Source organism: Aegilops tauschii, chromosome 1, assembly GCF_002575655.3.
Source record: "Aegilops tauschii subsp. strangulata cultivar AL8/78 chromosome 1, Aet v6.0, whole genome shotgun sequence".
NCBI classification, from domain to species: Eukaryota; Viridiplantae; Streptophyta; class Magnoliopsida; order Poales; family Poaceae; genus Aegilops; species Aegilops tauschii.
Window position 1 is genome coordinate 486,508,446 of NC_053035.3, and position 14,677 is coordinate 486,523,122.

At 46.1% G+C, this 14,677-nt stretch overlaps 4 protein-coding genes across 4 annotated transcripts; 3 read left to right on the forward strand and 1 right to left on the reverse strand.

The window, feature by feature from the left end:
- The first annotated feature begins 959 nt into the window (after positions 1–959).
- Positions 960–2,074, forward strand: LOC141026163 (protein RADIALIS-like 3). Its single transcript, XM_073502146.1, has 2 exons — positions 960–1,341; positions 1,717–2,074. Exon 1 carries the CDS (start codon positions 1,069–1,071, stop codon positions 1,333–1,335), a length of 267 nt encoding a protein of 88 aa, XP_073358247.1. The 5' UTR covers positions 960–1,068; the 3' UTR covers positions 1,336–1,341; positions 1,717–2,074.
- Positions 2,075–5,908: 3,834 nt separating this feature from the next.
- LOC109761966 (protein RADIALIS-like 3) lies at positions 5,909–7,207 on the forward strand. The gene is made up of 2 exons (XM_020320774.4): positions 5,909–6,288; positions 6,880–7,207. The coding sequence occupies exon 1, from the start codon at positions 6,019–6,021 to the stop codon at positions 6,283–6,285; it is 267 nt and encodes an 88-aa protein (XP_020176363.1). The 5' UTR covers positions 5,909–6,018; the 3' UTR covers positions 6,286–6,288; positions 6,880–7,207.
- Positions 7,208–10,419: 3,212 nt separating this feature from the next.
- On the forward strand, positions 10,420–12,104 carry LOC109761982 (protein RADIALIS-like 3). The gene is made up of 3 exons (XM_073506492.1): positions 10,420–10,438; positions 10,760–11,025; positions 11,651–12,104. Exons 1-2 carry the CDS (start codon positions 10,420–10,422, stop codon positions 11,020–11,022), a joined length of 282 nt encoding a protein of 93 aa, XP_073362593.1. The 3' UTR covers positions 11,023–11,025; positions 11,651–12,104.
- Positions 12,105–12,741: 637 nt separating this feature from the next.
- On the reverse strand, positions 12,742–13,871 carry LOC109761981 (alkylbase DNA glycosidase-like protein mag2). The gene has a single exon (XM_020320789.4). It carries the CDS (start codon positions 13,802–13,804, stop codon positions 12,956–12,958), a length of 849 nt encoding a protein of 282 aa, XP_020176378.1. The 5' UTR covers positions 13,805–13,871; the 3' UTR covers positions 12,742–12,955.
- Positions 13,872–14,677: the final 806 nt, after the last annotated feature.

The window sequence follows — 14,677 nt, forward strand, 5'->3', positions numbered from 1 at the left end:
CCGTCAGCTAGCAGACGGCAAAAAGCTGGCAGATGGCAAATTAGCTGATTCCTGTAGTGAACGGCTTCTCGCCACGTGGTGAGAAACCATTGGTCAACACTTGACGGCGGCCGTCGTTAGGCGATGACGTTGCCGACGGTCAGGGCCGTCGGCATAGATGTACGGCCACCGTCGGGATAGGGGCTATGCCGACGGCCTTTCTATGCCGACGGGCATCCTGGCTACGCCGACGGCCCTATACCGACGGGGGCCGTCGGCATAGGCCTGTCCCGACGGCTAGTCAGGGGTATGCCGACGGCCCATAGGGTGCGATTCCGGTAGTGGATGAGATGCTTCCGTTGGTGCAGGCGGCATGCATCGATCCACACTGCTTAATTGCTACAGCAGCGAGCACTCTGTGTCAAAATGTCAAATTTGGAACCACGTAGCAAGTAAACATGGTCAGGTATTTCAAAACTGAATACCAAAAAGGAAATACAGCGATCAACGCATGATTTTCGCGAGGGATTTAGTTACGGAACAGAAAATTCGACGCTGAAAATTTCTAGCATCAAAGCGGCCATCGTGCAAAGCACCAAAGGCACCACGCTGGTAATTTTTACTAGGCTGGAAGCAATGGCCTGAGAGGGCGCGCAGGTGCATATCCAGTTTCTACAGCTATGATATTTGGAAGATGTGTATAATGTTGGATACAACTCCAGAGTCCAGACGTCATGCGTCGGGAATGCCCTCATGCGCACCTGGCCCCAAAAGGTAATTACTTAGGGAGGCTGTCAGTGAAGTGATGACACTTAAATTTTTCATCACACACAACACAAACACAGGCTTTCTACTATGTCTCTAGCTCAGAAAACCTGCGAGAACCACCTTGTTGTCCTCTCCACAGAGAGAGACATGACACCCCCAGGGCCTATAAATACCAGCCCCGGCAGCAAAGAAAGACACCAAACCAAACCACACCACCAGAGCTTCTCCAAGAGCAAAGGACTTCCAGGAGCCCCCACCCCAGCACACCAGACACAAGAAAGCCAGCGTTAGTTCGAGTAGAGCATTACATCTCACCTGAAGATGTCTTCTGGGTCGTCGTCTCGGAGCGACTCGCCGAGCTCGGACTCGAAGTGGAGCAAGAAGGAGAACAAGATGTTCGAGGAGGCGCTGGCCTACTACGGTGTGGGCGCCCCCAACCTCTGCGAGAAGGTGACCAGCGCCATGGGGGGCACCAAGTCCACCGAGGAGGTGCGCCGCCACTTCCAGTTCCTCGTTGACGACGTCAACAACATCGAGCACGGTCGCATCCCCTTCCCCAAGTACAAGACCCAAGGATTCTGGACCTAGTAAGAGGTATAATTCTCAACAGACATAGGATGCTTTGCTTCTAACAAATTTTCAGTTGAGCATAATTAAGCATAGCAGTTACTACTGTAACTCAGAAGGCAGCATGCAGGGATATGTATGCACTTTTCTTTTTCTTTAGAGGTTACTTATCACCATGCATGCATGACGACTGGCACCATCAACTCTCTATGAGCCAAACTGCTTAATTGTAGCCACCCTGGCCCAATTTATCGGTGTTTACTCTTAGCACAATTAGACAATTTCCCTACTTCCCAAAACAAAAGCTTGGATGCATCTTCCTAACCTCACGCCTACATAGAACAAAACAAAAGTTTAGAGTTCAGATAAGCTTACAGTGAAAATGTTTTCTCAACTTTTCAGGACCAAGCAGTGTAAGAGCTCCAGTGGACAGTGAACAAAGTTGTACAAACTAGATCTCTAAGAAGCAAGGATGGACTGTTGTTCTAGGGGGGAAGCAAAGCAATCCAGCATTGGTTAGAATAACAGGAAGGAAAGTGGTATTGTCGATTGTGTGTACAAAGTATGATTAGGTTATGTCCAAGGTTAAGTCTGTCTATGTTGTTGTAGATTCTCGTCTACATTCATGAACTGTGTGTCGTTCAATATCCCCTCGAACTAAGTCGTCAAGTAAACCGTCATGTAAATTCATGTATTTATAAAAAAAATCATGTATTCATGTTATTTATAAGAAGTCGTACCTGTAGCATTTTGTCGCCTACAATATCTGGTTTAGCTGGCCACCATGTTCAGTTTGGACTCCACAGGTTCAGAAAGCACACAGAATCCTTGTCACCACTACCTTCCTAAAAGAGAATCCACTAAACTTTGTCCAAGAACCATAGGAAGAACCTAATGCCAGAATAATCTACATCTGAGCCCGCCAAGATTCGTTGTTAAGCATCCTCGAATAGAGGTTGGTATTATGGTAGAATCAAGAAGAGTCCTGCAGATTGGCTAAGATACAATCATGATTCTGTCAAAAAGAAGTTGCGAGTATTAAGTAGAGTATAATCAAGCTCAGCAGGCTGTATATATCAAGTCAAGGCTGAAACAATGATAAAGATCATGGTGCACGGACATGGACATACAGGGGTTCCATATATTTCCATCAACAGAAATTTCCCTCTTCTCTACAAGTATCAGGACAGGATGAAATTAATATTATTATTTTTGCGAATGAAATTAAATTCTGTTGATAACAAGGCAGGACAAGTACATGAAGATACAACCATATTAGCAACAAGAATGTTCACATAGACACACAAGTGACAAGGTTGCGCAGAATACTTCACTAATCTTGGCAGCATCTGCCACATTGTCATCTAATTTTTTTTACGGGAACACATTGCCATCTAAATTTAAAAGCTTGAATACAACAATACATACTAGCATCACCATCACACATTAATGACACGTACCTAGCTATGAGCTCGCATTGCCCTTCACTTCTTTGCCGCGGCGTCCTTGCTCTCCAGGAAGCACCACACCACATGTACCTTGTGAAGAGGAGAAAGCCGGGCGGTCACCATTTCCTTTTCAGGGGAAAAGAAAGCTCGCTTTGAATCCCCAGCAACGCGAACCCCCCCCCCTCCAGAGAGATAGATCGCCCTGGACTGGATTCCGATTCCTGATCTCCTCCAGCAACTTGACCGGGGGAGAGAATCCAGATCCCAGAGCTTTTAAGCTTAAAGATTTGGAATCTGGCCTGCTGATGATGCAGTGACGGCCACAGGGCGGAATCCAATCCAGGCTACTTGGCAACGATAGATAGGGATCAGTCATTCAAGCAGCTGGCAAACAAGATACCATATACCAACTAACGATGGCTCAGACAGAGCCCAAAAGCATTCCTACTTTGCTCTGCTTACTTTAGTACTCCCCCTGATCCATATTAATTGCGGCTGATTTAGTACGGATCGGAGGGAGTAATACACTTTGTGAAAGAGATGATGTTTAGCCAAGGATCTAGTTACGGGGAGAAGCAAGCTGGCCGTTCGTATAAATTCAGGCTGGCTATTCCCAAGCCTCAACATCACACAAATGATTTTTCTCCAAAAATAAAAACACATACATGTAGATAGAAAGTTAGTTCTTGTGTGCAAGATAACGTATTCTGCACAGCATGAGACGCCCCCTCACCGTTTATGTATCCATCTGCCTTTTCAGTCGAGGGAGACAACACTGTGTGGTCAAACTAGCCTAGCCCGCCAGGGAGCAAACACAAACGTGTTGGCTCCATCTGTACGGCTAGAAATCCCAACATTGCTTGCTTGATGATTTATTAATCAGATACTGCAGCAATACTCAAATTGTAACAACGGTTACATCAGATATGATCATGTTTAATAATATAGGAATATGTCGTATATGTATATACGCATACGTACTGTGATGCCATTATTTGGAAGTTAACCCATGCATGAACGCGTCACAGTACCGAAGTGACAAAACCTGTCCCTTAGAAGAACGGAAATCTAAAGGAGAATGCTCGCAGAAATACATGAAATAAATCTAGTTTAAAATGAGCTAGTATCTTCAGCTTTGCTCCGATTGTTTGAAATATGATGGGGAATCCTGCATCTTTCCCATGGCTTTTACGCAGATATGATTCCAGGGGGGAGATCTCCGATGGACAGATGGTGGACCAGTCCACACGCCCGCAAGAATCAAAGCAAGTTGCGCCCGCCGCCCCGGTCCAGTGCATCCGATGCAAATCCCAGGACTCCGTGAGCAAGGAGCCAGGAGCAGGATTGCATTCTGTCAATTCCTTTCCAAGGCCATTGGAGATGGAAAGATACACATATAGAGATAGATATATTCCTTCGGTCCCCGGACCCAGAGGGTGTTCATCGTCTATTTGGAATCTGTTCGTCGACCGGGTGGTGGAGATGGCATGGCATGTAAAGAACGGAGGCTCTTAGCCCACATCCCTGCCGCCTTTTCTCTCTCGAATGGATGAATCAATCATGGTGCTCCCTAAATTAATGCATGGACAAGCAAAACATTATCTCTGAATTCCGAGATGCCTTTCTGAACAATGCAAAAATATTTCTTTAGACGATTTCTCTATCTCTGTTACAAAAACCGAGGATACTCTATCACTGATAATAATGTAATAAAAGATTCAGAGATGCTTAATCCATGCTTTTATTCAGAGTTTTCTGGGGCATGGTAGAACTACTTTTAGGTGAAATGGTGGTTAGCTCAGATAGGCTATGAGGATGCATGCATGACATGCTTGTGTAGCATACGATCAGAGGGTTTTTCAAAAACTAATGGAAATTAGAATAGAGATCACAGGTTTTTGGGCTGCGCACAGCTCTCTTCTCCTATGGGCACCTTGCAGCCTATTGGACGATGTGCACGCCTTAAAAGGAGCTCTCTGCCGATCCATGTCAGCACACACACACAGCTGAGATATCGCCATGCATCCAGATGCATGCTTTCGTTGGTGATGTGAGCAGAGCACGCAGCATCCATCTATCCATGCTGCGTAATGGCCACAGCTGGTGCCATGTGTAAAAAACTGTTTCTGGAACCAAGAAGCATACGTGTGGTCAGGTATTTCAAAACTGAATACGAAAAAGAAAATATAGGGATCAACATGTGATTTTTCATGAGGAAATTAGTTACGCGGCGTAAAATTCGACAATAATGAAAAAAATGTTCACAACAAAGCTGCATGCTGTCATGCCCAGTCCAAGTTGAAAGTTTAAGCACTGCAGTCCTTGTGAGAGCTAGGCATGTGATCAATGTGACCTGCTACTATACTTGAGGGGAGAGGAAAGCAAGATTTGCAAGGCTCCAAAGGCTTCACAGGTTTCTACTTGGAGCAAGGCCTGCTACAGCTAGCTAGCTGGTGTAGTAACTGAGCTGGAGAAGGCGCATGCATCCAGAGCACTTACGTTTTTTCCGCTTGTGAAACTGAGCACTTGCCTAGTGATGAACAGTTGTCAAATGCATCCAAGCATTGGAGGAGAGGTCACACCACCATTGCCACTTGTCAGCGGCCATGGTGCCACGCATGCCGACACTGACGTAATGCCCAGACCCAGCCACCCCAGGTCAGCTAGCTAGACCCATAATATGCACTCACAGGAAAAAAAAATCACTTCCCTTTGACATACAACTTAGCAAAACACAGAAGAAATAAGTATCTAATCAACATGTTTTTTCATGAATCATGAACAAACTGCATGAAACCAAGCCGAATCACGTATTCAGATTCAGATACGACGAACTCGAGAGTTGATTTCTACAGCTATAAAATATCTGGACTAGATGATGTGTATAATGTTGGATACAACTCCAGATGCCATGCATTGGGAATGGCTGCCCTGATGCGCATCTGGACGGACCCAAAAGGCTAAATTACTCAAACAGGCTGTCACTTAAAATTTTCAACACACACACCACAAGCTTCCTTCCCGTGTCTGATCCCTAGCTCGAAAGACCTGCGAGAACCTTGTTGTCCTCTCCCCAGCCACCTTTTAACCCACAGAGAGAGACATGACACACCCCCAGCGCCTACAAATAGCAGCCCCCGCAGCAAAGAGTGACACCAAACCAAACCACCAGAACTTTTCCAAGACATCAGAGATAGAAGAAGCTAGCAATTAGCTCAGTAGAATCTCACCAGGGAAGCTTTACCTCCTCCAAAGGATGTCTTCTGGGTCATCGTCTCGGAGCACCTCGCCGAGCTCCGACTCAGAGTGGAGCAAGAAGGAGAACAAGATGTTTGAGGAGGCGCTGGCCTACTACGGCGAGGGCGCCCCCAACCTCTGGGAGAAGGTGGCCAGCGCCATGGGGGGCACCAAGTCCGCCGAGGAGGTGCGCCGCCACTTCCAGATCCTCATCGATGACGTCAACAGCATCGAGTACGGCCGCATCCCCTACCCCAAGTACAAGACCCAAGGATTCTGGACCTGAAAGGTACAATTCTAAACAGACATAGGATAGCGTTGCTTCTAACAAGTTTTCAGTTGAGCATAAGCATGGCAGTTTTTTTGTGGGGTCATAAGCATAGCAGTTACTACTGTATTTGTCTGCTTCCTGGGAAAAGTAGATGTTTGAACTCAATTTCAAAGGCATAGCATGCAGGGGTATTTAAGTATTTTTCTTTTTCTTTAGAGGTTACTTACCAGTTACCACCAAGCATGCATGACATGTTGACAACTGGCACCATGAACTATAACTCTCTAGCTATGAGCCAAAACTGCTTAATTAAAGGCACCCTGGCCCAATTCATCGGTGGTTTAATCTTAGAACAATCAGACAATCTTAGAATGGATCTTGCAGTCTTTCCCCCCTCGTACTTTCAGCTTGCAAGGCTATTTTTTTTAATAGATTTTTGCTAAATCTTGTGCAGCTCCACACTGTCTATAAACCCATTCCATTCCGAAAGACCCAACCTCATGCCTAAGTAGAATAAACAAGGATAGAACAAGCATCTTATATTTGAGTATCTGTATTTGTCTTCAGAGCAGATAAGCTTACACTGCAAGTGTTTTCTCAACTTTTCAGGATGAAGCAGTGTAAGCTCCAGTGGACAGTGAACAAAGGTGTACAAATTACTAGATCTCTAAGAAGTAAGAATGGACTATTGTTCTAGGAGGAAGCAAGGGAATCCAGCATTGGTTAGAATAACAGGAAGGAAATGAGTATTGTCTATTGTGTGTACAAAGTATTGTTAGGTCATGTCCAAGCAGGTTAGGTCTGGCTCTATGTTGTTGTAGATTCTCGTCTACATTCATGATCTGTGTGTTGTTCATTATCCCGTCAAATCAAGCCGTCAAGTAAGCTGTCATGTAAACTCATGTATTAGTGTTATTTGTAAAAAGTTGTGTCTGTAGCATTTTGTCGCCTCCAATATCTGGTTTAGCTGGCCACCATGTTCAATTTTGGACTCCACAGGTTCAGAAAGCACACAGAATCCTTGTCACCACTACCTTCCTCCTTCCTAAAAGAGAAGCCACTAAACTTTGTTCAAGAACCATAGGAAGAACCTAATGCAAGAATAATCCACATCTGAGCCCACCAATAATTCTCTGTTAAGCATCGCCAAATCGAGGCTGGTATCACGGTAGAATCAAATACAGTCCTGCAGATTGGCTAAGATACGATCATGATTCCATCAAAAAAGAACAAAGAGTATCATTCCGGAAATTGGAAGTAGATTATAATCAAATTCAATAGGCTGTGTATATCAAGTCAAGGCTGAACAATGATAGAATATTACAGTGCACAGACATGGACATATGGCGATTCCATGTTTCCAACCACAGAAATTTCCCTCTTCTCTAAAAGTATCAGAGCAGGATGAAACTAAACTTTATTGATTACAAGACAGGACAAGTACAACAAGACACAACCTTGTTAGCAACCATAATGTGCACATAGACACACAAGTCACAGTGTCACAAAATGACACTTCACTAATCCAGGTAGCATCTGCCGCATTGACATATAAATTTAACAGCTTGAGTACAACAAATACATACTAGCATCACCATCACACATAGATGACAAGTACCTAGCTATGAGCTCGCATTGCGATTCCTTTCCTTCTTCGCCGCGGTGCCCTTGCTCCCTAGGAGGCGCCACATGTACCATGTGAAGAGGAGAAGGCCGGGAGGTCACTATTTCGTTTTCAGGGAAAAAGAATGCTCGCTGAATCCCCAGTATTACGACGCCCGCCAAAGAGATAGATCATCCTGGACTGGATTCCGAGTCCCAATCTCCTCCAGCAACTTGACCGGGGAAGAGAATCCAGATCCTAGAGCTTTAGGCTCAAAGATTTGGAATCTGGCTAGCCGATGATGCAGTGATGGCCACAGTGCGGAATCCAATCCAGGCTACTTGGCAACGACAGATAGGGATCAGTCATTCAAGAAGCTGGCAAACAAGATACCATATACCGACTAATGATGGTTCAGACAGAGCCCAAAAGCATTCCGACTTTACTCTGCTTACCTTAGCTTAATATACTTTGTGAAAAAGATGATGCTTGTAGTACTAGACAAGGATCAAGTTATGGACAGAGGCAAGTTGACCGTTCGTATAAATTCAGGCTGGCTATTCCCAAGCCTCAACATCACATGAATGAATTTTCTCCAAGAATAAAAACACATACATGTAGATAGAAAGTTACTTCTTGTGTGCAAGATAACGTATTTTGCACAAAGTGAGATGCGCCCTCTCCTTTTATCTACCTATCTGCCTTTTCACTCGAGAGAGACAACACTGTGTGGTCAAACTAGCCTAGCCTGCCAGTAAGCAACACTTGCGTTCCAAACAAAGGTGTTGGCTCCATTGGTTGCTTGATGATTTATTAATCAGATATTACAGCAATACTCGAATTGTAACACCGGTTATATCAGATACTATCATGTTGAAAATTATATGGATATGTCATTTATGTATATATGCATACCTACTGTGATTCTGTTATTTGGAAGTTATTAACCCGTGCATGAACGTGTCAAAATACTGAACTGACAAAACTTGTCCCGTACGAGAACAGAAATTTAAAGGAAAATGCTCGCAGAAATACATGCAATGAGTCTAGTTTACATGAGCTAGCATCTTCCTGAAAAGCCTTGCTCCAATTGTTCGAAATATGATGGGGAATCCTGCATCTTTGCTATTGGTTTTACACAGATATGATTCGAGGGGATAGATCTCCGGTGGATGGATGGACCGGTCCACACGCCCCAAGAATCAAAAGCAAATTGCGCCCGCCGCCCCCGGTTCAGTGCATCCGATGCAAACCCCAGGACTCTGTGAGCATGCAGCAAGCAAGGAGCAGCTGGATGGCATTCTGTCAATTCCCTTTCCAACGCCACTGGAAATGGAAAAGATAGATATATTCCTTCGGTCCCTGGAGCCTGGGGGTGTTCATTGTCTCTTTGGAATCTGTTTGTCGACCGGGTGGCGGAGATCGCACGACATGTAAAGAATGGAGGTTCTTAGACCACATCCCTGCATCTTTTTCTCTCCCAAATGGATGAATCAATCATGGTGCTCCCTACACTAATGCATGGACAAGCAAAATTCATTTTTGAACGAGGGCAACCCCCCGGACTCCTCTATCATCGATGACGACGGAATGAAAGATTCAGAGGCATGCTTAATTTGTTTTTTGAGACAATTGCACTATGCTTCACGCTTTGAAAGTCCTTTTTTTTTTGCGGTTGAACATGAGTTTTATCCATTAGAGGAAATATTACTATCTTTAGAGAGGAGACGCAAAACCAGAGTCAGCGGAGATATGTATAGTACTACTTTTTTAGATGAATTTGTAATTAACCCCGCTAGGCACTGAGGGTGCACGCTTGGTACGTAGCATTGGATTAGAGGGGTTTCAGAAAAATGCTGGAAATGAGCATCGAGATCAGAGGTTTTTGGGTATGCACACCTGTGCATCAATAGCATGTATCCCCTCCTCCCGTGAGCGCCTTGCAGCCTATTGGCTGATACGCATGCCTTACGATGAGCACTCTGCCAATCCAGGTCAGCATCACACACGGCCGAGAAATCGCCATGCATACAGAGATGGATGCTTCCTTTGGTGATGTGAGCAGAGCACACAGGTGGCATGCATTGATCCACACTGCCTAATTGCTACAGCAGCTTGCACTCTGTCAAAATGTTAAACTTGGAACCATGTAGCAAGCACACGTGGTCAAATATTTCAAAACTGAATACCAAAAAGGAAATATAACGATCGACACATGATTTCCATGAGGGATTTAGTTACGGAACAAAAAATTCGACGCCAAAAATTTCTCACAACAAAGCTGCAATCATACCCATGCGTGCCATGGTGGAGAAGTTAAAAAAAAATTGAAACTTGGTAAAGAAGTTAAAAGCTGAACACTGCAAACATAGTGAGAGACATGTGAGCAAGCACCAAAGGCTTCACAGGTCTCTACTTGGAGCAAAGGCCATCTAGCTGGCAGTTTTTACTTAGCTGGAAGCAATGGCCTGAGAGGGCGCGCATCCAGTTTCTACAGCTATAATATCCAGATGATGTGTATAATGTTGGATACAACTCCAGATGCCATGCGACGGGAATGCCCTCGTGCGCATTTGGGCCAAAAAGGCTTAATTACTTAGGGAGACTGTCAGTGAAGTGATGCCACTTAAATTTTTCATCACGCACAACACGGGCTTTCTATGTCTTTAACTCAAAAAACTTGTGAGAACCTTGTTGTCATCTCCCCAGCCACCTTCTAAGTTCAAACCCACAGAGAGAGACATGACACACCCCCAGGGCCTATAAATAGCAGCCCTCGCAGCAGAGACACCAACAAAACCACCAGAGCTTCTCCAAGAGCAAAGGACTTCCAGGAGCCAACATACTAGATACAGGAAGCATTAGCTCAGTAGAATCCCACCTGAGAAGCTTTACCTGCTCCAAGGATGTCCTCACCGAGCTCGGACTCAGAGTGGAGCAAGAAGGAGAACAAGATGTTCGAGGAGGCGCTCGCCTACTACGGCGTGGGCGCCCCCAACCTCTGGGAGAAGGTGGCCAGCGCCATGGGGGGCACCAAGTCCGCCGAGGAGGTGCGCCGCCACTTCCAGTTCCTCGTTGACGACGTCAAGAACATCGAGCACGGACGCATCCCCTTCCCCAAGTACAAGACCCAGGGCTTCTGGACCTAAAAGGTATAATTCCCAACCAAAAACTGCACAGACATTAGATGCTCTGTTTCTAGGAGCAAGTTTCAATTGAGCGTAAGCATACCAATTACTGCTGTATTTGTCTACTTGCTGGGACCATGTTGTTACCATAGATGTTTTAACTCAAGGAATATCATGCAGGGGTATTCATGTATTTTCATTTTTCTTTAGAGGTTTACCACCATGCATACATGATGACTGGCACCATGAACTCTATGAGCCAAACTGCTTGATTGCAACCATCCATGGGCACTTAGCCAAAGGATTGTGGTCCACTCCATCGGTGGTTTAATCCTAGCTACACTATCAGAAAAATCTCCCTACTTCTAAAACAAAAACTAGGATGGATCTTGCAGTCTTTATCTCCATGTGCTTTCAGTTTGCAGTGAGATCAATATAAGTACGCCTTAGTACCATACAGGACTATCTTTTTACAGATTCTTGCTACATTTTGTGCAGCTCCACACTATCTACACACACATTCACCTAACCTCATGCCTACATAGAACAAAACAGAAGAAAGAAAGAACAAGCCTCCACACTATTTGAGTATCTGTATTTGTGTTCAGAGTTCAGATAAGCTTACAGCGAAGTGTCTTCATGTTTTCAGGATGAAGCAGTGTAAACTCCAGTGGACAGTGAAAAAAGTTGTACAAACTAGATCTCTAGAATGGACTGATGTTCTAGCAGGAAGCAAGGGAATCATTGGTTAGAATAATAGGAAGGAATGGAGTATTGTCTATTGTGTGTACAAAATATTCTTAGGTTATGTCCAAGGTCAAGTCTGTCTCTATGTTGTACAAACTAGATCTCTTAAGAGTGGACTGGTGTTCTAGGGAGATGCAAGGCAATTCAGCTTTGGTTCGAATAGCAGGAAGAAAAGGAGTTGTATATTGTGTGTACAAAGTATTATTAGGTTATGTCCAAGGTTAAGTCTCTGTTACTGTAGATTATCATCTAGATTCAAGAACTGCATGTTGTTCAGTATCCCCTCGAACCAAGTCGTCAAGTAAACCATCATGTAAACGCATGTATTTGTGTTATTTGTAAGAGGTCGTACCTGTAGCATTTTGTCGCCCCCGATATCTGGTTTAACTGGCCACCATGTTCAGTTTGGACTCCACAGGTCCAGAAAGCACACAGAATCCTTGTCACCACTACTTTCCTAAAAGACGTCACTAAACTTTGTTCAAGAACCACAGGAAGAACCTAATGCCAGAATAACCGACATCTGAGCCCACCAATATTCGCTGTTAAGCATCATAGAATCTAGGGCAGTATTACGGTAGAATCAAACAGTCCTGCAGATTGGCTAAGATATGATCATGATTCTGTCAAAAAACAAGTTTAACGAGTATCATTCCAGAAATTGAAAGTGTCAACAGGCTGTATATATCAAATCAAGACTGAACAATGATACAAGATCCCCCGCAAAAAAAAAAAAGAACAATGATACTCCCTCCGTTCCTAAATATAAGTCCTTTTAGAGATTTCACTATAGACTACATACGGAGTAAAATGAGTGAACCTATGTTTAAAAGGCGTCTATATACATCCGAATGTAGTCTGTATAGTGGAATATCTAAAAGGAATTATATTTAGGAACGGAGGGAGTACAAGATTACAGTGCACAGACATGGACATATCGCAATTCCATACCATTTCCAGCCATAAAAATTCCCCTCTTCTCTACAAGTATCAGAACAGGATGAAACTAAATTTTATTGATAACAAGGCAGGACAAGTACATCAAGATACAACCATCAAGATAACAAGGCAAGACACACAAGTCACAATGTCACACGATGATGCTTCATTAATCCAGGCACCATCTGCCACATTGCCATCTACTAAAGTTAACAGCTTGAGCACAACAAATACATACTAGCATCACCCATAGATGACACATACCTAGCTAGGAGCTCGCATTGCCCTTCTTCGCCTTCTTCGCCGCGGCGCCCTTGCTCTCCAGGAGGCGCCACATGTACCAGGCGCCGACCGACCGGTACGGGCGCCAGCGCTCGCACAACGCGGCCATCTCCTCCGGCTTGGGCAGCGCCTTGAGCTTGTACAGCTCCTGCACGCCCTTGCGCACGCCGAGGTCGCCGGACGGCAGCACGTCGGGGCGGTGCAGCGAGAAGATCATGAACATGTGGACGGTCCACTCGCCGATGCCCTTGACCCTGGTGAGCTGGGCGAGGAGCGCGTCCTCGCCCATGGCGGCGACGGAGGACTCGGAGAGGTCCCCGGCCGCGAACCTGGCGGCCAGGTCGTGGAGGTAGGCGGCCTTGCGGCCGGAGACGCCGATGGCGCGGAGGTCGGCGGCGGCGAGGGCGAGCACGGCGGCGGGGCTCACCGCGCCGTCGGCGGCGGAGGGGAGGAGCGCGAGGAAGCGGGCGTAGATGGCGGCGGCGGCGGAGGTGGCGAGCTGCTGGTAGAGGATGGAGCGCGCGAGGGAGTGGAAGGCGGGGAGGGAGGGGGTGGATGTGAAGGCGGGCGCGTCGGTGGAGGCGATGACCTCGGAGAGGAGCGGGTCGGCCGCCGCGAGGTGGCGCAGCGCGGCCGCGAGCTCGCCCGGGGCGGACAGCGCGGGCAGCACCGGAGCGGGCGGCGCCGGCGGCGGCAGAGCGGCCGCGGCAGGGGGTTTGGAGGGTGGAGTCTTGACGATCTTGCGGGAGCGGAAGGAGATCCTGGCGGTGGCTGCGGCGGTGGAGGTGGCGGCGGCGGAGGGGCGGGGCGGAGCCGCCGACCTGGTCTTGGCCATTGCGCTCGGTGGTGGTGGACGGCGGCGTGGACCGTGGAGGAGTGTGGAGGGAAGCGGTTGGCTGTGTAGTGTGTGGGCCTTAGCGGCCCATCGAAACTTCGGGCTGTGTATTGGGAAGCTTTGGGCTAGCCTGTCTAGCAACTTTAGCCTAATTCTCTTAGTCAAAATAGCATCCCTGAGTTTCGTTTTCTCTCCAAAAAAAAAATCCTTGAGTTTCGTTTGCCTCAAAAAAATAAGCCCTGAGTTTCGTCCCCTAAAAAAAACCTGAGTTTCCTAGGGGAAGAAGAGAGAGAAAAATTCCCTACCACCGATTTTTTTTTTGCGAGACCTACCACCGATTGTTATGGCACGTATACATTTTTTTAGAAAAACAAGGCAGGAGCTCCCCGGCTCCATATATGGCACCTACACACATAACCTCAAGTCTCACCATCAACAACAGGAAAGGGAGATAATAACCCATCCTTTTGTACATTCCTTCATCATGACGAACGGTCAAAGAGCCTCAAATGAAGGTTAATTACTTGCAATCTTCCCCACAACGACAGTCGAGCTCAGAGACGTTGCTAGTCGGAATTCTTACCTTCAATGGGAGAGGAGGGACCGAGACCGGTGCCCATTGACCATTCATGCGGATTGCAATAAGAAATTATTCACTGTCCTTTCCTTGGCATGACTCGGTGAATCATCGGCTAGACCCCGCTTATTCTTCAGTAGATTTTTCTCGAAAAGGGGAGCAACCCGGCCTTTACATCGTCGAGCGATGCACACAACCATTATTCTTCCACTAGTAGTTATGAAGGAAACCTTTTGTCCTTTCTGTGGCTTTTGACAATGAAGATGCGACACGACAAAGATGTCCTCATGTAAAAA

What these genes read in the sequence shown, in the direction of transcription:
- LOC109761981 (XM_020320789.4), bottom strand. Translation starts at nt 13,804, where the DNA reads ATGGCCAAGACCAGGTCGGCGGCTCCGCCCCGCCCCTCCGCCGCCGCC.
- LOC141026163 (XM_073502146.1), top strand. Translation starts at nt 1,069, where the DNA reads ATGTCTTCTGGGTCGTCGTCTCGGAGCGACTCGCCGAGCTCGGACTCG.
- LOC109761966 (XM_020320774.4), top strand. Translation starts at nt 6,019, where the DNA reads ATGTCTTCTGGGTCATCGTCTCGGAGCACCTCGCCGAGCTCCGACTCA.